Source organism: Pocillopora damicornis, chromosome 3 (assembly GCF_964200805.1).
Source record: "Pocillopora damicornis chromosome 3, jaPocDami1.2, whole genome shotgun sequence".
NCBI lineage: Eukaryota > Metazoa > Cnidaria > Anthozoa > Scleractinia > Pocilloporidae > Pocillopora > Pocillopora damicornis.
In genome coordinates this window covers 20,133,701-20,155,687 of record NC_142672.1, presented here as the reverse complement: position 1 = coordinate 20,155,687, position 21,987 = coordinate 20,133,701, and the positions used below count along the sequence as shown (strand labels likewise).

At 37.5% G+C, this 21,987-nt stretch overlaps 1 protein-coding gene and 1 long non-coding RNA gene across 3 annotated transcripts; both read left to right on the top strand.

Moving 5' to 3' along the window:
- Positions 1 to 615: 615 nt before the first annotated feature.
- Positions 616 to 4,352, top strand: LOC149048747 (uncharacterized). Of its 2 annotated transcripts, none has more exons than XR_016185356.1 (4): positions 616 to 765; positions 2,307 to 2,361; positions 2,936 to 2,990; positions 4,134 to 4,352. It is a non-coding gene; the product is annotated as an uncharacterized LOC149048747 (long non-coding RNA). The 2 variants fall into 2 exon arrangements; XR_016185355.1 differs by having other exon boundaries at positions 3,933 to 4,352.
- Positions 4,353 to 6,373: 2,021 nt separating this feature from the next.
- Positions 6,374 to 18,167, top strand: LOC113667980 (NLR family CARD domain-containing protein 4). Its single transcript, XM_089202128.1, has 8 exons — positions 6,374 to 6,494; positions 7,373 to 7,433; positions 8,842 to 9,534; positions 10,260 to 10,445; positions 11,249 to 11,314; positions 11,910 to 11,966; positions 12,431 to 14,811; positions 17,674 to 18,167. The coding sequence occupies exons 3-8, from the start codon at positions 8,871 to 8,873 to the stop codon at positions 17,959 to 17,961; spliced, it is 3,642 nt and encodes a 1,213-aa protein (XP_089058254.1). The 5' UTR covers positions 6,374 to 6,494; positions 7,373 to 7,433; positions 8,842 to 8,870; the 3' UTR covers positions 17,962 to 18,167.
- Positions 18,168 to 21,987: the final 3,820 nt, after the last annotated feature.

Below are 21,987 nucleotides of genomic sequence, written 5' to 3'. Positions count from 1 at the left end.
TTCCCGATCGTAGCTCACCCGGAAAGTACTTTGCTTTCCAGCGTGGAAGACGTCTTGTTGAACACTCACAAGACGGATCAGGATCTCGGGCCAACGGTACGTTGACATTCTGAGGTTTTGTTGGTCTTCAATCTTCCACTGATACATTTTCTGCCCGATGAATGCTGGATGTGATCAAATATAAAGTCTCTGTTGTGAACGTTAATTGATGCCGCATTATTTCACTCTAACTTCAAGAGACATTTTGAAGAACCCTGATGCGGTGATGTCCCAATCTCTCTTATCGATCACAATTCTTGTTAGGTAACTTTCGATTTAACCCACTCGTGTAATAATTGACTAGAAGGGGGTAACTTTCCAAAGAAATTGTGGTTCTGTGTCGGTGGGAGAGTCTATCGGGGTAATTAAGTGTTATCAACTGAGTTGATAACGTAAATTGGCCATCGTAAAGAGTTTAAAGGCTGACGTTTCGAGCGTTAGCCCTAAATCACTCTTACGAAGGGCTAACGCTCGAAACTTCAGCCTTTAAAATCTTTACAGTGGCCAATCTACGTGTTCTCAACTCAGTTAATAACACTAAATTGCCTTGTGAAATAATTGGCTTGCCATAAATACATGTATGAATAAACGTTGGGTGGGTTTAGGAATGTTAATGACTATTTGATCTATTTGATCGTAGCGACTGACCCACGGTGCTTAACAATTTTCAGTTTGGAAGACATCTTGCTGAACATTCACAAGACGGATCAGGATCTCGGGCAAACGGTAAGTTGACACCCTGAGATTTGGTTGATCTTCTTGGTACACATATGAGTTGAACGCAGTTGAATTCCAGAACATATCACCGAACTTCTGCTTCATCAGAGCACGATTTAAGTCATGCTTGTTATGTTAAGCAGAGCAAGTTAAGTTGGTAACTAATCTTGAACATGCTTCGCTTTGAATCACCTCCTTAACAAAGACGATAGAATGAAAATATATAAACAAGAAAGATTAGAGACAAAGTTGAATCACAGCTCTGACCCTTACCGTCGGTTATGTCTTCAGAAATTAAGTTCTGTCCATTAAATCTCTTAATGTTTATCAGTGGACCTTGATTAAGAAGTTGCAGAATGGCCCCGCTCTATTTTTTACGAATCGAAATAAAAATCTCTGATTCTTATCTGAGGAAATCGGAGGCTGAGTTCGCCTATACGTTGTCTTAGATCATTATTCTTAAGCATTGGATAGCTATTACACTGATATATTTTCTGCCTGATAAATGCTAGATGTGACCAGATGTGGTCAAATAAAGTTGTAAACGTCAATTGATGTTAATTATTAATCAAGATGAAATACACTCTAACATCCATAAAGCACCGCATGTATGGAGACATTTTGAAGAACCTTGATGCAGTGATGTCTCAATCCTCACAAAGTTGTGTTAAAAATTAAAACATATAATTTGATAACAGAGCAAATTAAGTTTGCTTGGTAATTAATCTTGAACGTTTCGCTTTGAATCACCTCCTTAACAAAGACGATAGAATGGAAATATATAAACAAGATAGATTAGAGACAAAGTTAAATCAAGACTCTGACCATTACCATCGATCATATCTTCAAAAATTAGGTTCTGTCCTTAATATCTCTCGATGTTCATTTGGACCAGCATTATTAAGTCGCAGAAAGGCCCCGCTCTTCGATATTTTGTGTGTCATGTTTACGAATCGAAATGAAAACTTCTGATTCCTATCTAAGGAAATCGTAGGCTGAGTTGGCTTGTACGCCGTTTTGGATCATTATTGCCAAAAGAAGTTTCCCTGATCGAGTTTCAATGCTGCAGTTAATTTGATCTACTAGTTTAAAGCTGTGGAATGCACAAAACTCCCTGCCTATTTTTATTTAGGTGCAAAAGGTCTTTTTGTGCAATAGGAAAAAAATAATCCCTTAAATATACAACATTCTTTCACATGAGAATCAGATAGCTATTACACTGATATGCTTTCTGCGTGATGAATGCTAGAGTGAGATGTGGTCAAATAAAGTCACTGTTGTAAATGTTAATTGATGCTGTTAATCAAGATTACTTTCACACTAACATCAATAAACTACTGCATGCGTAGGGACATTTTGAAGAACCTTGATGCAGTAATGGCCCAATCTCACATATCGATCACTGAAACTCGATGGGTAATTGTGAATTCAACTCACTTTTGTAATGCTTGGCTTGCCATAATAGGTTTATAAATAGATGGTGGGTGGGTTTTGGAATGTTAATAACTATTTGATCGTAGCTGAGACCCACGGTGCTTTACAATTTTCAGCGTAAACGATATCTTGTTGAACATTTACAAGACGGATCAGGATCTCGGGCAAACGGTAAGTTGACGTTCTGAGATTTTGTCGGTCTTCTAAGTACACATTTGAGTTGAGTGTAGTTGAATTCCAGAAAATATCGCCGAACTTCCGCTTCATCAAAGAACGATTCAAGTCATGCTACTTATTTCAACAAGGAAAAACCACTTCTGTCTTTGTGCTCGGTTGAGAGGAAATGTTCTCATTATCCACCACAAGCTGCAGCAAATTTTAGTTTATCCTCACAAGTTTGTATTAAGATCAATTTTCGATTGATTTTGATCGATTTTCAGTGCGATAGCTTATTTAATCTACTAGTTTAAAGCTGTCCAATGCGCAAAACTCCCTTCCATTTTAATTTAGGTTCGAACCAGCTGCAGTTAAAAAAGTTAAGAAAGAAGCATTTATGAATTCTGGCTTCGACAAGACTTGGATCTCCCAAGTTTTGATCAGTGAAACTCGATATGTAACTTTGAATTTAACCTACTTCTGTAATACTTGGTGGCCATAATACATGTACGAATAAACGGTGGGTGGGTTTGGAAATGTTAAAAACTTTGTGATTGTAGCTAAGACTCACGGTGCTTACAGTCTTCAGCTTGGAAGACATCTTGCTGAACATTCACAAGACGGATCAGGATCTCGGGAAAACAGTAAGTTGACAACGTGAGGTTTTGTTGGTCTTCTTGGTACACACATGAGTTGAGCGTAGTTAAATTCCAGAAAATATCACCAAACTTCTGCTTCATCAGAGCACAATTCAAGTCAAGCTTGTTTTGTTAACAAGGAAAAATTACTTCTGTCTTTTTACTTAATTGGGGAGAAATGTTTTCGATATCCACTACAAGCTGCAGCAAATTATATTTCATCCCCACAACGTCGTGTTAAAATCAAGATATTTCATTGCGGCATACAAATCTGATAACAGAGCAAGTTAAATTTACTTAGTAATTAATCTTGATCATGTTTAGCTTTTAATCACCTCCTTAACGAAGACAATAAAATGGAAATATATAAACAAGATAGATTAGAGACAAAGTAGAATCAAGACTCTGACCATTACCATCGATCATATCTTCAGAAATTAGGTCCTATCCTTTATATCTCTCGATGTTCATTTGGACCTTAATTGATAAGTCGCAGAAAGGCCCCGCTCTTTGATATTTCGCGAGCCATGTTCACGAATCGAAATGCAAACCTCTGATTCTTATCTGAGGAAATCGGAGGCTGAGTTGGCCTATACGTTGTCTAAGATCATTATTGCCAAAAACAGTCTCCCTGATCGAGTTTCAGTGCTGTAGCTAATTTGGTCTGCTAGTTTAAAACTGTGGAATGCACAAAACTCCCCTCCATTTTAATTTAGGTGCAGGAGGTCTTTTTGTTCAGAAGGAAAAAAAATCCCTCAAATGTTCAACATTCATTCATGGAAAGCAGGCATATTTAAGCATTAGACAGCTATTACACTGATATATTTTCTGCCTGACTAGATGTGACCAGATGTGGTCAAATAATGTCACTGTTGTTAACGTCGATTGTAGTTAATCATTAATCAAGATGAGATGCACACTAACATAGCTAAACCACCGCATGTACAGAGACATTTTGAAGAACCTTGATACAGTGATGTCCCAATCTCACATATCAATCACTGAAACTCGATAGGTAATTTTGAATTCAACCCACTTTTGTAATGCTTGGCTTGCTATAATACATGTATGAATAAATGGTGGGTGGGTTTTGGAATGTTAGTAACTATTTGATCGTAGCTAAGACCCAAGGTGGTTTATAATTTTCAGCATAAAAGATATCTTGCTGAACATTTACGCGACGGATCAGGTTCTCGGGCAACAAAGGAAAACAAGGATTACAAGGAAAAATTACTTTTGTCATTGTGCTCAGTTGAGAGGAAATGTTTTTGTTATCCACCACAAGCTGCAGCAAATTATATTTTATCCCCACAAGGTTATGTTAAAATCAAAATGGAACGACATGGAACGACCTAAAACCACTTACAACCACCTCAAAAATTCCAACAACCACCTACAACCACTTAAAAAACATCTACAGCCACTCGCAAACTATCTAAAACCATCTAAAACAATGCATAAATGTCTTAAATAAGGCGAAACGACAACATGTCACGTACACGAAATACGAGAATCGAACGAAACCTCCACCTCCCCCTGAAATCTTACTCTCCCTGGTCCCATGTATAATCAACCATCTCACAATATGAAATGTGAGAGCATGCAAATTATATTTTTTATAACCTCGGTGGTAAAAGACCCAAAGAACTTTACAAAATGAACTATTAAGTTACAAAAAGTAATAAAGTAAACTAACAAACTCGTAGTCAAGACAGACTTGACTTGGCGTTTTCTACCCTGGGTACCAGCAGACGTTTTGGCTCACGTCTAGAAAAAGTATGAGTAAGAATGATCATTAGAAATATTTCAAGGGAACTGTGCGTACATTCCTTTGGCACGAACACCATCGTGCTGGTATTCATACAGCATGCAGTTGTACGAGTGGTACCACTTACACAATCAGTGACTCAGGTTTTGCTCCAATTTCATTTCCATTGCTGAGATTATAAATGGAGAAAAACACTATCTTGGACCATTACGTAATCAAATGAAGCGTGAGCCAAAACGTCTGCTAGTTAAGTTCTTTAGGTCTTTTAGTACTGAGGTAATAAAAAATATAATTGGCACGCTCTTGCATTTCGTTTCGTGAGATGGTTGATTATACATGGGACCAGGGAGAGTAAGTTTTCAGGGGGAGGTGGAGGTTTCGTTCGATTCTCGTATTTCATGTAAGTGACGTGTTGTCGTTTCGCCTTATTTAAGACATTTATGCCTTGTTTTAAATGGTTTTAGATAGTTTGCGAGTGGCTGTAGATGTTTTTGAGGTGGTTGTTGGAATTGTTGAGGTGGTTGTAGGTGGTAAATCTAAAGTAGATATACCACACGACTGAGTAATAGGAAGTGGTAATGCTATGAAACACAATACACTACAACTGCAACTCTAGCTGATCAACCAAACTCACACTTCATGACTTCCATAGCTGAGGACAAAACATACCAAAGTTGTTCATTATCGGTTTAAACTGGCAGTGCATGGATCAAAAAGATAAAATGACTTGCTTCATGCCTGCCACTGCATGACCTTGAAATTATGAGCTGCCAATGTCAGGCTCTAATGCCCAGTTGATTACTGCTCATTTTATGCTGTGTTGGGTTCTTGTTAGGCTCTCTATTGCTCTGTCCAGTTTGGCTCTTGTCCAGTTGATGTGATGCCCATGTCTGGTTCAAATGTCTGGCATTGTTTAGTAATCCACTAGTCATCATCAATTATGAGTCTGGCTCTAATGTTTAGTCATCAACAACTATGTGTCTGGCTCTTGTGTTTCTTTACAATTTATAACTGTTAAGGTACACACTCCTCTTTATTTTGGATGAAAATTACTTTTTAACACCACACCATGTGAGAAAGGCAAAAGTATTGAAACGTGCTACTTACAGTTTCTTTAGGAGCCATCAAAAAAGTCCATTGACTGAATTAAGAATTGATGAGCTTGTGACTTTAGAATGTTCTTGATGATATCATGAAAAGTACCAGTAGTTAACCACCTCAGGCAATCTATCATGGGGCAACATAACCTAGGGTGACATGACTATAACTCTTGGGGGCATGGTAAACACAACTTGAGGCAGATGTAGCTCCAATATTTCCCTTATGCAAACCAGAAATCTGCAGCAACAAAAGACTCTGCTGGAAGTTAAATAACTGACCAGAATTAACTTACTCTCTTGTTGTTCAAAATGAAGGTTTATTAATGTCATTACGATAAGTTTTGAGTGTTTTAGGTTATGGTTATACACAGCACAGTAAAGTAAATATTAAGAATAAGTTTGAAATACAAGTGTACAAGATCTGCAAAACAACAGTTTGCACTTAGCTTTCTATAGAATTATTACATTACAATATTACAATAATGTAGCCAGTATTCACTAAGCTCAGCTCTACAATACTCATTTTGTGTCCTAAAAAAAATTAATATTTTTTTCTTAACAGAATTGACCAGGCTGGTGAGGATCATTGCTGTGATTAAGCTAATCATACTGAAGTGGACTTACAGATGTATTTTTTCACAGGTTGGTCGGATTTTCTGTTATCAATTTTTATAAAACTAACAATAGGAATTACATGCATTTAACTACTACATGTATCTTTAACATAATTTCAAGCAAAGACTTTCATTGTATCAAAATAATCTGATTGCTTAAATTTGTAGATATCATTTGGAGATACAATTGAGACCAATCATGATGATGCAAATGATGATGATTGATGTTAAAATAAACTTTAAGCCCAGATGACTAAATGTGAAGCTAGACATCCTAGTGAAAAAATTTGAAGATGCACAAGCTCTTTTAAAGTGATTCCTCAGAAAAAAGTTATTGAACAATTTTTTTTATCCTTTCCTTAAATGTTCCCTACCAATGTTTGTTTTGAAAACTAACAATAAAAAAGATAGATCACTGACAGTGAGTTTTTTTCGGAGATGTAATGGGCCAAACCTGCCCCATTTATGCCTGCACTAGCACTTATCACATGCATCATTTCATTGGTTCATGGTACATTTTACTGCAGTTGAAAGCAAGGGTTTTTGAAGCAACACTTGAAGAAAAATTGACAGGTAGAAAGTCTTGAGCATATGGAACAATTTGATATATAATCTGTGGGAAAATCACTTAAATTGAAATTTATACACCAAAATTATGCAAAAAAAATTTAGGTCACCATGCTTGTCTAAGAGCCAAAGACCATTGTACTTCTTCACCTGGTCCATGGATTGAAAAACAATACTGTGTTCTTGGACTGCACCCATGCTCATTCCCCTGATTACGTGACTTTTATGCTCAATACAGGATGTACAGTGCAAAACTGAGGAATAACCTTAATATGGGATTAATTGAGGCATGTTGTTCTGTGCCGAATGGTCTGTTAATACAAATGATTTCATTTCCAGCAGATTTAAAGAGGGCAGGACAATATGTTCCTATGTGGAAAAAATTTTTTTACTAACATGGGTGAGTTTTATCTGTTTGCGTTTGAACTGAGGTGTAAACACCATGATTATAAGTTCCTAAGTTTGAATTCATATACTCATTTGGGTCTGTAGTGTATTGTTTGGTCTGTATAGTATTGTTTGGTTGGTAGTGTATTGAATGAAGTTCCTGCAATAAGCAAAATTTAAGCCATAATAATTTTTTTTAAGCCATAATAATTTTTCCTCCTTCTTGAGCTAACTTACAGAATTAAGTCTTGATCTTATGAATCTTAAAGGAGTTACGAAACAATATACTTCTAACACTATCATTAAAAGCTTTATTTGGAACAAAAACAGTAATTATAGCAATTATAAACATAATAATGATTATAACTTTTAATCAAACACAAATATATACAATATTTGAAAGGGAGGCCCCTGAGATTATCCCTATAAGGAGGGCTTCCTAAGTAACTCACTTAATTGTTCAAAATCTGTGTACATTTTCACATTTCAAAATCTATTTTCAAAAATATCTTTGAAGTAAAAACAAAAATCAAACAAAACAAAGTAGGACATGGAGGGCAGTAAATTTCATAATCTACTAGTGTTTGTTTGCAGGCACATCCATTCCTCTGTTGACCACGAGTGTCTTGGTTGAAACCAAAACACAACAACAAACTCCAGATAGCCTGGATGTAATTTCCCTCAGAGAGGGCCTAAGTAAAAGTGATGGGACAACATGTCCATTCAAATGAATCTGATTACACAAAATAACTAATGTCAGAATCTGGCATAAAAAGGAATAATCTAACATGAAAAATTATGATTACACAAGTTTGTTTTTTGTTCATAGAAAAGTTTTTGTTTATTTCATTTCCTATCTGGGAGAGTTGGAATTCATGCCCCCTTTTCCTTTGTATTCTTGTCTGTTTTAGTGGGAACAGTTCTCGAGGGGGATGGTTTTTTGCAGTAGTGATTTTGTTAGAGAGGTTGATCTTTATCTTCAAGGTCCATATCTTGTAGTCAGCCTAGGTAGTATATTTCCATATCAGTAAGCTTGTTTGTTGAAGTTGTCAATTCTTATCCTTCTGACAAGTTAAGATCCCCAGATGTCAAGGCTATGCACAAAGAAGGATATGATGAGGGAGTCAGATAACTTGTTTGGTTGGTCTTGAGAATAGCTGTAAAACTTGCAAACCCTCAATATATACAATCAAGTGCTTGCTTTGGTTATTACGTTGTCATCCAGCAGCAAGGGTTTTCTTGAAATATAATACCAAGCATCTTAGGCCAGCTGTTATGTTCAATGCTAGGTACCAGGTGTGGTTTGATCACCTTTCAGATATGAGACATGCTTATGAGCAAACATGTGTTTACAAAGAATTCGTGTTGATCTCTGATGTTTATCTTTGAATTATTTTCTGATTTCATTTGTTCACTTCTAGGAAAACTTTGAACATAGATCCAGTTTGTTATGATGGCAGGACCTAGTAATGATAAATGCATCAGCTCAGTGGATTGCGGTAATGACCCTCCACCTCTGAATATTACACTGAAGAAGACAAGAGATCTGCCAAAGAAGGTGAAACATTGGAGCATAGACCATCTTCCAGTTGATATTCTACTTTTGACTGTGGAGAATTGTGAATTTTTGGCTTGTTATCATTACCTGAGAGATCACTTTAAAAGCTATGAGCAATCCATTGGAAATGTGTACTTTGGAAAGATGGGTGAAGATGAAGATGGGTCAGTGAAGGTTGCCATAGTGAGGTGTTTTAAAGAATCTTCTGATCCTGGAGGTTCTCAAACTGCCACTAAAAATGCTGTCACACTCCTGAAACCCAAGGCTACCTTTTTGGTTGGTTTCTGCTACAGTTTGAATCCTAATAAAGCCCAGCTAGGAGATGTGGTGATTTCTTCAAAGCTTACAACAGATTTTAACAAAACCCCAGTGAGTAGAGATGTTGGCAAACTTATCAAAAGTGCAGCTGATGGATGGGAGGCACCATTAGAAAACCTAGAAGCACAAGAAGTCAATGTATGTGATGGAGAGATTTTGAGTTGCTCTGATCTGATTGATGCTGAAAAGCAGTGTCAGTCACACCCTGGGGCAATTGCAGTTGAAATGGAAGGAAAAGGTGAGAATTACTCTCATGGTTACTCTTGCTTCACATCTGTGATCATTGTGAAGAAAATTGTTTTGCCATAACAAAGATTACATGTATTTCTCATGTTCAGTGTGACTTCATGTTACGAGGATCACTCACTCAAAGCTAACCAAACCCAATTCTACAAAAAGGTCAATTAACCCTTTGTAAACTCTTGTTCATATGTGTGCTTTGGGTTTAAAAATTTATCGGCACAAGTGAAATTAGTTGGAATGATCGTGTTAAACTGCACCCCCAAATTGATGTTCTCAAACTTTACTTCTGAGCTACAAGGTCAGAGGAGAACTTCTGGTCACTAGGCTGTAAGGCCAGGTTTCTGAAGGAGGAGAGAAAGTTAGGTTTTTTTTTGTATGAGGAGTTGTCACCTCAAGTGTACAATAGTAATGAGTATTACAGCATACCTTCCTCTTTGATGTTCTTAAGCTATACTTCTGAACTACAGGAGGCCTCTGGTCGCCAAAATATTAAGCCAGGAGGAGGGGGGTACTTAACAATGTTTTTGTAGGGGGAGTGGTCACCTCAAGTTAAGCACATCTGTTGAAGACTTCCATTAGCAAAGAACAAACAAAAAGAGTGATCTGTAGGAAATGAAGCCTCCTTTGCTCAAATTAATCGTTATTATCTCCAAATAATATTATTGTTTAAATCCAATCCAATTGTTATTGCTTTTTATTTTTTTTCATTTTCTACCTCAGGCCTGTTTGCAGCAGCTCACGACATGAAGATAGAGTGGCTTGTTGTTAAAGGTGTTTGTGGTTTTGTACAAGGCGCTGCATCTAGAAACGATTCATGGAAGACTTTTGCTTGTGTTATGGCAGCTTCTGTTGTATCCAACATATTGAGTAACTCTTTTGTGTTTGGAGACTGGCCTCATTACGGAGGTACGTGTACATTTTTGTAACGGGTTTGGTTGTGTCTTCCAAGAGATCTTGTAACTTACTTGTTTTCCTCAATATAGACTATCATTATCTGCTCATGAAAGCATGGAGACCAATAGTGGAATTAAATATATATCAGAAAACTGATAAACATACGCATTCTTTGTTTTTCTCTCGCATTGTTGTGAAAAAAACTGAGATATGCACAGACTCACTTTAATAGTTCTAATACCAATTTTGAAGTGATGGATAACGTTCTAAAATTCCAGATTAGAGGAGGTTAATAAGAAAATACTCACTTTCTGTGTCTTCAATGTAATTCATTAAAGAGTCACGTTGTGGGAATAAAGCCATTGTTATTATTATTATTATTGTTATTATTATTATTATTATTATTATCATTAATATTATTATTATCATGATCTTAAATTAAATCTTTTATCTTTGGTATTAGGTTGTAGGTATTACAAATCGTTGATTAAACACGTTTATCAACTACCCACCTACCCCTGCCCTCCTAATTATTGTTTCCGTGTCCAGACTCTTGTGTGCAGTAAAATGAACCCAATTTTCTTCGTTATCCTTTCTACGAAATACCTCACTGTTATTGACCGGTTTAAAACTTTGTTGAGTTCTCTTCTCAGAAAAGAAAAGACTCTTCTCTCTTTTATTCCATTAGCGGACTCACACGAGGTTTTCATCGTCCATCAGCACTTATTTCGACTCCTGTTTGTTACCCATTTCACAAGTTTAGTAAAGTGTGTTTTAATTCTCATTTAAGTTTGACTTTCTTTTCCCTTTTGCAGACATTTCAACAGATGAGAGTTGTAAAAGTGATGATCCTTCAGAAAATAAACGTAGAAGGCTTGCAGGTATTATAATTATCAAGTGAAGAAATTTCATATTGAGCTTTCGTTTTTATAACTTCTAGTATACTTATAGTGGTAGAGTGTCCGAGCGAGGAATCTGAAGGTGTTAAGTTCTATTCCTGGTAAGGACTCAAAATTGTTCCTTTGTCGCACGCTCGTGACAAGACAGTTAAACTTCTTTCCTTTCTCTTTTCTTATACCAATTTGTCATTCTTGTTCAAGAAACAGTACTGCGCAAAAATTTTAAGAAATACAAATTCATGAACTTTCTTTATGTTATCTTGGCTGCTTCATTTCTCAACATTACTGAGCCATGATGAAATAAATACTGGAAATTTAATCTTCCTTGCAATTAAAGAAGAGCTACAGGCAAAGGAAAAAATTAAGTAACAGAATGTGGGCGTGTTTTTTTCGGGGGGGGGGGGGAGGGCGCGGCAGCAGGGATTAATTATCGTAATCCTTTCATGCCAAGAAGACTGTAATTAAGATCGTGTGGTGTTAGAAACTTGGCATCGTGTGCATATTCATCCCTTGAATATCATATTCGTCCAGGTGTTTTAATTCTTTGAACAGTATAAATTTCTTTTCTCTCTTGCAGACATTTCAACAGGAGAGGAGGGTTGTAAAAGTGATGATCCTTCAGAAAGGCTTGCAGGTAATATACTTATCAATTGAAGAAAATATGTATTAAGCTTATGTTTTGATACCTTATCTTATACTTATAGTAATGGAGTGTCTGAGCGCAGAATCCAAAGGTCTGAGGTTCTATTCCTGGGGAGGACTCGATTTTTTTGTCCAACGCTCGTGGGAAGATGATAAAACATATTTCCTTATTCTTTTATTATAACAATTTATTTCTTGTCCTGGTTTACTTTAGCTGCTTCAATTCCGAAAATTAATGATAAATCATAAAATGAAAATGAGATATTGTTTTGGAGCTTCTCCCCACGCGCTAACTCGGACTTCGCGCACGCCCCACCCTTTACTCCGTGTAACTGAAAAGCGCCAAAAAATTGCGTCTGTTGTGCAGGTTTGAGTTCCTGTGATTTTGGAAACTTGGTGTCGCATGCTTACTCATCTTAGCAATAAAAGTTCGTGTTTCTTTTCTCTATTTATCAGAACCGTTCAATGTTGAGAAGTGCCAGGACAAGCTCAAATCATTTTATGACATCTTCAATAAGGTGAAAATTGTTCCATGGGACGAAAGCTCTTCCATTCAGATTGATGAGATCTACATACCTTTGAGTTGGGTGAGAAATCACAGGATGCCCAGCGGAGTGACACAAGAGGAACTTGAAGACTACACCGACATGTTCAAGGGAAAACCAACACGAATGCTTGTTTATGGTCAGCCAGGAATTGGCAAGAGTACGTTTTGTAAGAAGGCTGCGTATGACTGGTCGAAAACCTTAAAAGAAATCCTAAAGAACTTTTATGTTTTGATTTTGATTAAGTTGCGAGATGTGTGTGACGCAGGAAACATCCGTGATGTTTTGCATGCGTCTAAATTACTGGCCAGTGATGGTCCGATCTCAGTTAATAGTCTCTATGATTACATAATTAACAATCAAGATAAAGTGCTTCTTATTTTGGATGGCTACGATGAGTACAGCTGTGCAAAAGAACACTCACCCATCCTTAAAATTTGGAAGGGCGAGCAACTAAGAGATTGTCACATTATTGTCACCACGCGTCAACTTAAATGTGACGAGTTAAGAGGCCCCAGCCACGTTCAGTTAGAAATTCAAGGTTTCAATAGCCGGGAACAAAAAGAATCCTTTGTGAGAAAATTTTTGGTAGGTGAACAAGATCCTAACGAGTTTATGCACTACCTGTCTGAAAACGGTCTCGATGACATGGCAAAAATACCTCTCCTCCTACTGATGCTGTGTACTTTGTGGAAAGAGAAACATCACGTAGGACTGCCAAAATCACGGGCCGACATATTCACACAATTCATTCAAACCATGCTAGATCACAAAGGTGGAAGTCACCAGTCTATGCCATTTCAGAAAGTGACCTCAACAGAAGCTAAAGAAGACCTTAGTAATCTTGGAAAGGCTGCCTTTGAAGCACTCTTGCAAGACCGTCTTTACGTACGCTGCAGCGAACTCCCCGGCAATATTTCAAGAAGTTTTCAAAAATTAAGTGAAGTTGGGCTTTTCCAGATTGTCAATCTTACGAGTCTCAATCCTGAGAAAGGGGCCTATTTCATTCATAAATCCGTACAGGAGTTCCTTGCCGCCTGGCACATTAATGAGGAAGTGTTGTCGATTAAAGGAGAAAGTGCGCCTAGCCTTTCCAAAGTTGAATCATTTAAAAAGATCGATAAGATGAAAGAAGTTCTGAAATTTGCCTGTGAGCTGTCAACAGAAGCCGCGTGCGCAGTTTTCCATCATGTGGGGTCTGTTGGAAGAAAGGAATCTGTGTCGGAATGTGATTTCATGAAGCTGCTTCTGGAGAATGAAGAACTGTCTATAAATGGACATCTTTATGTTGATCTTATCTCGTATAGCTACTTTTGTTGTTCGGCCGAGAAGAGGCGGGATCTCTGCTCAGCATTTCCATCTTTCACCGCAGGTGCCTTTTCGTATCTTGATTCTAACAAGGTGAACATTACTGCAAATGAACATTTGCTGAAATCAGGCATGATACCCGACTTCATTTTTTTTAGTCCCTATCTTCTCGAAGATTCTTCAGAGAAAAGCTATCGAGACTTGATCACTGTAGCGGAGGACACAAATGCAGTATTTTTGAGCTGTTCGGGTGAAAAGAAAGCTGCAGATTTACTGAAGAAGTACCCGCCTCGTTTTAAGTACGACTTCTTTTTGAAGAGAGAGAGAAAAATCGTCGCTTATGTTCATGAAATATGCAAAGATGAAGATGGTAACACTTTTCCGACTGAAATGCTGCGAGAGCTCATTTCGCCAACAGCAGAGTCTACTCAGGTGACGCGTCTTGTCGATCCGTTGAATGAACACGACAGCGAAACGGCTTCGAGTTTGACTCAGAACACCGATAGCATCACTGGTCCGACTCCTCATAGCCTTTCCTTTGTGAAGCGGATTGATATTGTCGACATAGAAAGGCAAGAGATGAAGATGCTGGTTGATTTCTTGCCACTTCTCACTGCTCTGCGAGAGATAAGTATTTTTGGTGAACCCTTAGAAATCTTTGCTGCTCAGTTGACAGAGACCCTGGTGTCTCGTATCATCTTCACTGACAGACTTGACACATTAAAACTTGTTGGTATCAATTTAACAGCCAAACCTGCCGCAGTCATCGCCAGATCTCTACACCAGGCTCCTGGCCTGCGATGGCTCGTCTTGTCAGTGAACCCTCTCGGTGAAGGAGTAAGTGTTCTCACTCAACATCTCAGCCGTGTTCCTTCTCTGAAGGACCTGTGGCTTTTTGATGTTAAAATGACAAAGCAACAAGTAAATGATTTGAGTGCAGCTGTACGTCAGAGTAAGATCTCCGGGTTGGACACAAAATACCACGTAAGTTTTGTGATCGTAGTTTGCACAAATGTAGTCATAATTCTTATAGAATCTGTTCAATTTCCTGTGGTGTTGTTTTAAGAATTTTTACGCCCTTGGTTCGCGGAGCAATTGCGATGTAGCTATCTCCAAGCCACAAGAGACTCTTGCGCATTTCCGAAAAACACGTGTGCGGGCAACAGTCAAAGTTGAACTGAAATGGAGCATCTTCTTTGGATTCCTTAAGAATCCCCAGTCCCAAAAAAGAGAAAAAAGAAAAAGCCCAGTCCATTATCCGCATTGCTGGACAAAGGGTAATTCGCAGCTCAATTTCGTTCCGTTTTAATCATACTTTCATAACATTCTTTTGTATTTTATCGCAACAAGCCGACTCGCAAACGGTTCGTAAGAGAGGAAATCCAAAGCGAAGCAAATATTGTGGCTTTGATTTTAACGATTTCAATTAAAGAGTTTTACATTCCGAATTACTGAAAAGGCTTACATGAGAACGTTATACAGTCACTCTTTGTCGCTACCATTTAATCTGTTAAACTTGGAAGCAAAGCAAGTAATTTTTTTCAGTGAAGATGAGAGCCCATTTAAGTATGTTTGTTTACGTTTGAAGAAGGGTGAATTCTGAAGCGTGTAGTCTGTTTTTGAGTGTCTTAAGCAATATTATTTTGTGTGTCTAAAGTGGAAACACAGAAACAGGATACACTTCATTCCTTATTTCATCCCATTAACCTCGATAGATCTATTCCTTTTATAATTAGGACCAGAAAAAAAAGTAGAAAATAAAGTAAAACGAAAGTAAATGCGTTACCACTCTGTGCGCTTTAATGTGAGGACGGCCCCGTGTTTTCAGATATTAATGACAGAAAGTTAATGTCAGTCTTTGGAAGAGATCAAGGAGCTACTTTCTAAACTTGTCTTAAAATTTAGGAAATCTGTTAGGACTGGTTTTCGACTTTTGTTTATTCGTTTAGCTATTCTTTTCCTTCGGAAAATGGTCTTGATTTCCGTAAGGGCAACAGAATGGAGGGAGTAAACAATTGCTTGTACTTACCATGAACTGAGCATCTTTCTGTAAGAAATGATTTGAAACCCTAGTTTTTTCACTTTGTTTTATTTACAGCTCTTAGGAGTTGTTAAACAATGTCATACTTTAAAGCTGATTCAAGCTTCTCTCTGATGGAGGAAAAGCTAAACTTCAAAGGAAATGTGGTGTGTTTCTGGACGCTCTGAGAAAAAAATTATAATACTTGAGTATTCCCTTAGAAAGAGCTTCTGGAATAGTATTTGGGAGTTTTGTAGAAGGAAGGTTAACATAAATCTGTAAATTTTATTTGATTGATTAACTCAGTGCTTTACTATATCAATTAGTGTGAAGTTTTATATGAAATAATTCATATTTGTACTGCGGTTGTAGATGAAAGTGAAATGTGATCATCGCAGTAAATTTTCCAATTTAAGCAATTGGAAAGAAGAAGCCTGAAAAAAATCAGGGCTTCAACGGGATTCGAACCCGTGACCTCCGCGATACCGGTGCGATGCTCTACCAACTGAGCTATGAAGCCACACATTGGGAGCGAGGTCAATTTATTGAGTTCATATCTTCCCGTGCAGTGAAATGATGTGAAGTTTTATATGAAATAATTCATATTTGTACTGCGGTTGTAGATGAAAGTGAAATGTGATCATCGCAGTAAATTTTCCAATTTAAGCAATTGGAAAGAAGAAGCCTGAAAAAAATCAGGGCTTCAACGGGATTCGAACCCGTGACCTCCGCGATACCGGTGCGATGCTCTACCATGAGGTCACGGGTTCGAATCCCGTTGAAGCCCTGATTTTTTTCAGGCTTCTTCTTTCCAATTGCTTAAATTGGAAAATTTACTGCGATGATCACATTTCACTTTCTTTTATATCAATTAGGTTTTGAAAAAATGCTGTAAAGGCACCACAGAATTTTTTCCCTTAAACTTCCTTTTACACAGATTTTCCTTTTCTCCCTCTGGTCCTAACCAGAAGTCACCAGGAACATTGTCGATTAGAAAAGAAATGACCAATGGCTTCCACTTGAAAAGTAGTAGAGAAAGAATGCTACCACTGTAAGAGAGATACTGGTTCAAATTCGCAGGCAGAGATTCTCTAATGTCAATGGTTTGCAGTTACATTGTTCAAACATGGTTTTATCCTACTCTATCTGGAGAATTTCTTGTTAATCAGCCAGTGTAAAAATAGCAATGAAGGTTGCATCTGTCTGAATCAAACTTGCCCTAACTGGTGATATGTCTTTACATTTTTTATATTAACTTACTAAGCAGACTGCTAAGCTGATGAGCTGCTGAACTACAAAAATATTGCAGCACTTGAAATGCTCACAAATAATGTCCACCTTTGCAGTTTCCTAAGTTTGAAAATGAGTACTAGCTGTGGATGAGCCACTAAGTAAATATTCATAACCTTTAAAGAGGAGACATCAGCAGTTCCTTGTTCTCACTTTCTTCTTTTCCTTAAAAGGTTACCTTTAGTTTTATTCTCTGCATGGGCTTGTCAGGTCAAGTACCTATGAGACTCTAGGATAGGTGGTCACTTTGATGTTATGTATATTTTTTGAACACTTCAACTTATTTCTCTAATAACATAATCAATATAGGCCCCACCATGGATGTAATTGGAATATATCTAAATTTTGGTGAGCCTTGTGATGTTTGCTTACAAGGAATGATCCTTAATATAAAAGTTGTTTTAAATTGACTCAGTCAAACATACTCATCGCATAATTTCTCTTCATATAAAAAGTAACCAGGGTAAACAAGTTGGAGTACAGGTGTATGTTGTTTGACAAGATGATGTTGATTGTTGGTTTGTGATTTATCACAGGATAACAAAGGGAATGTCAAACCTGAAGAAGAATGGCCAACAGATGAGTACTGGAGTGTACTGGAGTATTGGTGGGAATCAGAAGAAGAGTCAGTTACTGACTCAGGTGAGGAGGAGGAGCCTGGGTCAGTTACCACCTCAGGTGACGAGGGGGATCCTGGGTCAGTTACTGACTCAAGTGACCAGGAGGACCCTGGGTTAGTTACAGACTCAGGTGATGAGGAGGATCCTGGGTCAGTTACCGACTCAGGTGACAAGGAGGAGCCAGGGTCCTGCCTGGAAACTTAACTGACTAGGACTGACTCAGTAGACCACCTGAAACTAAGGAAACTTACCATTGGTCAGAACTGTCAGGCCAGACCAGTCCATCCATTGATAGAATTCCTTCAGATCTGCCCAGTTAGAGAAGTCAATACCTTAGTTGTAGTCATTGTGTTGAACAAAATTTGAAAACAAGTTTAGGAAACCTGATTAAACAAAGCACATTTCAAGATGATTGGTTGGTTTGGTTGGTTTGGTTGGTTTCTGACCAATGGTAGGAGACTTCAGTGTTGTGATCAAATGAACAAACAATCAACTGTTGGACAAAAGATAAGGAAATATATTTTTAGAGTCACTCAGCTTAGGTAAATTGGTACCCTCACCAACATGGTAACTCCCTTCCACAACATTGCTAAGAACATGTGGGATGTTCATCTGGAGTCAGTGTCTCATCCTTGAAATTGATTGTTGGATTTGGATATATTTTAGGTTATTTTTCGATGTCCAAAATTGTTGGTTGTAGTTTTGATTTACAGCTTTGGGCTTCAAAATTTGGTTTTCATGTCACTGAGTTAGAGACTGAGGTATTTTTTGTCATTTTTTGGTTTAGTTGGCTAATGGTTATGTGCTGCCTTGGCAATGAATTAATTCATTAGGCTGACTGTCATTTCTTTTGATATAAATGTAAGAAGTCCTCAATGCAGCCATTCTTCAGGAAATCATAGATACCAGTATTTCAATGTGGCAAAGAGCAAAACCATAGCTAATATTTTTCTTATTTTCATGGCGTTCAAGATGCTGTGAATGAATTTAGCTGTTTGTTAATTGGGGATGAGCTTCTGCCTGCCTAAATTTCTAAACATGCTATTTGAGATTAATGTAAATATTGCATTGTGGTTGACATTCAGTCATCAGAGCTTTCAAAAGTCAAGAAGTTAATTTAGTGTTAACAACTGGGTTGAAAACGTAAATTAGCCACCGTAAAGAGTAAAAAAGCTGACGTTTCGAGCGTTAACCCTTAACGCTCGAAACGTCAGCTTTTTTACTCTTTACGGTGGCTAATTTACGTTTTCAACCCAGTTGTTAACACTAAATTACCTTCTATACTCTCCCACCGACGCAGCACCACAGTTTCTTTAGAAACTTACCCCTTCTTTCAAAAGTCAGTTGAGTTTGATAGAAGAAGGGAGACTGTTTGACAAGTCTTTCCCTTACTCTGAATTGTAAAATAATTTAATTCAGTATGGTATTGGTTGTACTCTCAAAATTGTTGAGTGAGTTACAGTTAAGTCATTGTTATATTATATCTTTCTTATTTGCTGGAATTGTTCCTCAGGTGACATGTTCCATTGTGGCTGTACATTGCACATCGTAAGACGCTAACTCTATCTCCTGATTTCTATATATTAAGCCTTTAAGGCTGATTTGTCAGTGATAAGTTCTGTTTGTAAGTGCTCTGTTTTGCAATTGTAGAAATGTACTAAATTAATTATATCAAATGAGAAAAAAGGGAACACTTTTGAGCCCTGTGATGTTAGCGAAGGTCATCACGACGAACCAATCGGACCATTATGTTTTATCACAGGCGTCCCAAGCTCACGTGTATAGAGAAACAACAAACGATTAATTCATGAAAGCGTCACGCATTGTGTGACTCGGTGTTAAGTTACGGAGAGAACCTTTGTAAGGAAAAGTATGGGGAAAGAAACATGTTCGATTTGCTTCGATAAATATTTCGAAGTATGAACATTTCACAAGTAAAATCATCAGAACTTACTCACATCTTGTGTGTCCGTCGTGGTTTCCGGTGTTCTCTACCGTTTCAAGCTTGTTTTGCCGTCACTGTTATTCCTGTTCCCCATATTCCAAGTCACACAACGTGTGACGCCTTCATTAGTTAATTGTTTGCGTTTTCTCGAAACGTGAGCTTGAGACGCCTGTGGTTTTATCCACACTGTAGTGTCTGGCTGTTTCAGGCCTGCTCTGTTTGTGCAACTGCTCACTTGATGTGTCATGCTCGAATTGATCAAGTAGAAGAGGATCACGGGATTTATGGGACGGCATTGAAAGTTACCCACCCCTTCAACCACCCCCTCCCCTCCAACTCACCACGAAAACTCTATTTCTCATATATCTCCCAATAGTATCTCAAGATTTCCAATTTCCTGTCCTTCCTTCCTTCTCGGATTCTAACCTCCTAATGGTTTTCTGTTAGAAAAGCCTCGGTCAAATTCATCAATTTGCAAACTATAGTGGAAGGGGGACCGTGGGGATATTTTTGTAATCTCCAAAATCCGCCATTTTTTATTTTTGAATTGTGATGTAATGAAAAACTGTTTTAAGAATCTTGATTGAAATGTATTCCATGAAAGAGAAGGAGAAAAAACATACAATGAAGAAAATAAATTGTGTACTTGTACTGAAATGAAGAGAATGCTGTGATCTGGTCAACGGTACATGAACTGTGTATCAAACCGATTACAAATTGACAAAACATCCCGTACAGCCTGTCAAAAAAATAAAACTGAGGAACTGGCTGATATTTACTGTATGCCACATTCTTGAAAGATTCCGAAATTTCAGCCCTTACAGGAAAATTCCCAGCAGTGTCAAGATGAGAGGGTCCGTGAGTTTTTTTCTTAATGATTGTTTCCTGGTTGCTAAATCGATGTTGCGTTATTGTTGAAGGAAAGCAACCGAGTACCGTGTTTCCTCGAATAAGCGCTCACGCTCCTATCATGTAAATCAAACTCCTCAATTTTCTCTTTCTTCACACTCTTAATTAATAGACATACAAGGAAATCTGTTTCTATTACCACTTTATTTACAACTTTTTAGCCTTCAACCACAGCGAAATCAGTACAGGTTGATAGTTTCTTTGATAACTGGCCCCCTCGGTTAATCGTCCTCCTTCCAATAAGCGCCTCTCCTTTTAGCCGAAATTTGAAATGAGCGCCGAATTAAGGTATTTAATCGGGTAGTGGAGGACGATCTTTCACCAGAAGCTCTTATTCCCAGATTTACCAATAAAAGCTCGTCCACTAGAAAAACATTCTTTATTATTTCCTTACGGAGGTAGGTAACCCTCTCATTTTAACTGCATGCTATGGATGGACTGAGCTGTCAACCGAATGACAAACCTAGTGAAAATAGTTTCTTTCCTAACACTCAGTGGAAGATCAAATTTGAAAATGATAGATCTGCACTTTTATTGAAAACGAAAACTTGACAATCGGCCAAACAATTTGTCAACCAAAACCATGCATGAAAACGGATGGAAATGTGCGACGCTCCATCGAAATGTGTCAAAAAGGTTTTAGGAATGTTATCAAGAGGAAATGAGACTTTTATTAATTTGAAAATCGAAGGTGACTGACCATACGAAAGTCGTATTATAAATTTATAATAAATAATATTTAGGGCAAGGTTTTTTATACTTTTGCTTTTAAACTCTTAGCTTTGCAATGGCTATATTTAGTTTTTTCCACTCGACTCACTATTATAGTTTCATAGAAGTTATTCAAGTAAGGATCGGCAAAACTTTATATTTGAATTTTCCCTCGGATTTATCATTACGTATGAAAAACTTAGTCTATAATCAAGTGCACTTTCAAGAAGCGGTAACTTTTAGGAAGTCTTTTTTTACCGCGACAAGTGGATCACGTGACTTGCGAAAACCCAAGTCACGCAAACATTGCCTCTTTCCAGATTCCTCGAAAATATCACAGTAAGTATTGGAAGGACATGATTTGATAAGCACATTCCAGAACACATACGTGGGAAAGCTCTAATTGCCGTACTTGTTCAGACTTTTAATGGTAATAAGACTTGCATGGAATTTTAAAGATAAACCGGTGCATCGAAAAAGATGTAAATGTAATCTTGACTCGAATATCAAGGTGAGCGATGCTTTACTCTTAATCTTTAATTTGTGTTTATTAAAAATAAAAATCTCATTTCTTGAATTAATTTAACCCAACACCATCAGTTAAAAAAACGCAAAAATTTGTCCACATTGTTTTTAATTCATATCTCAACAAAATTTACAGGAAT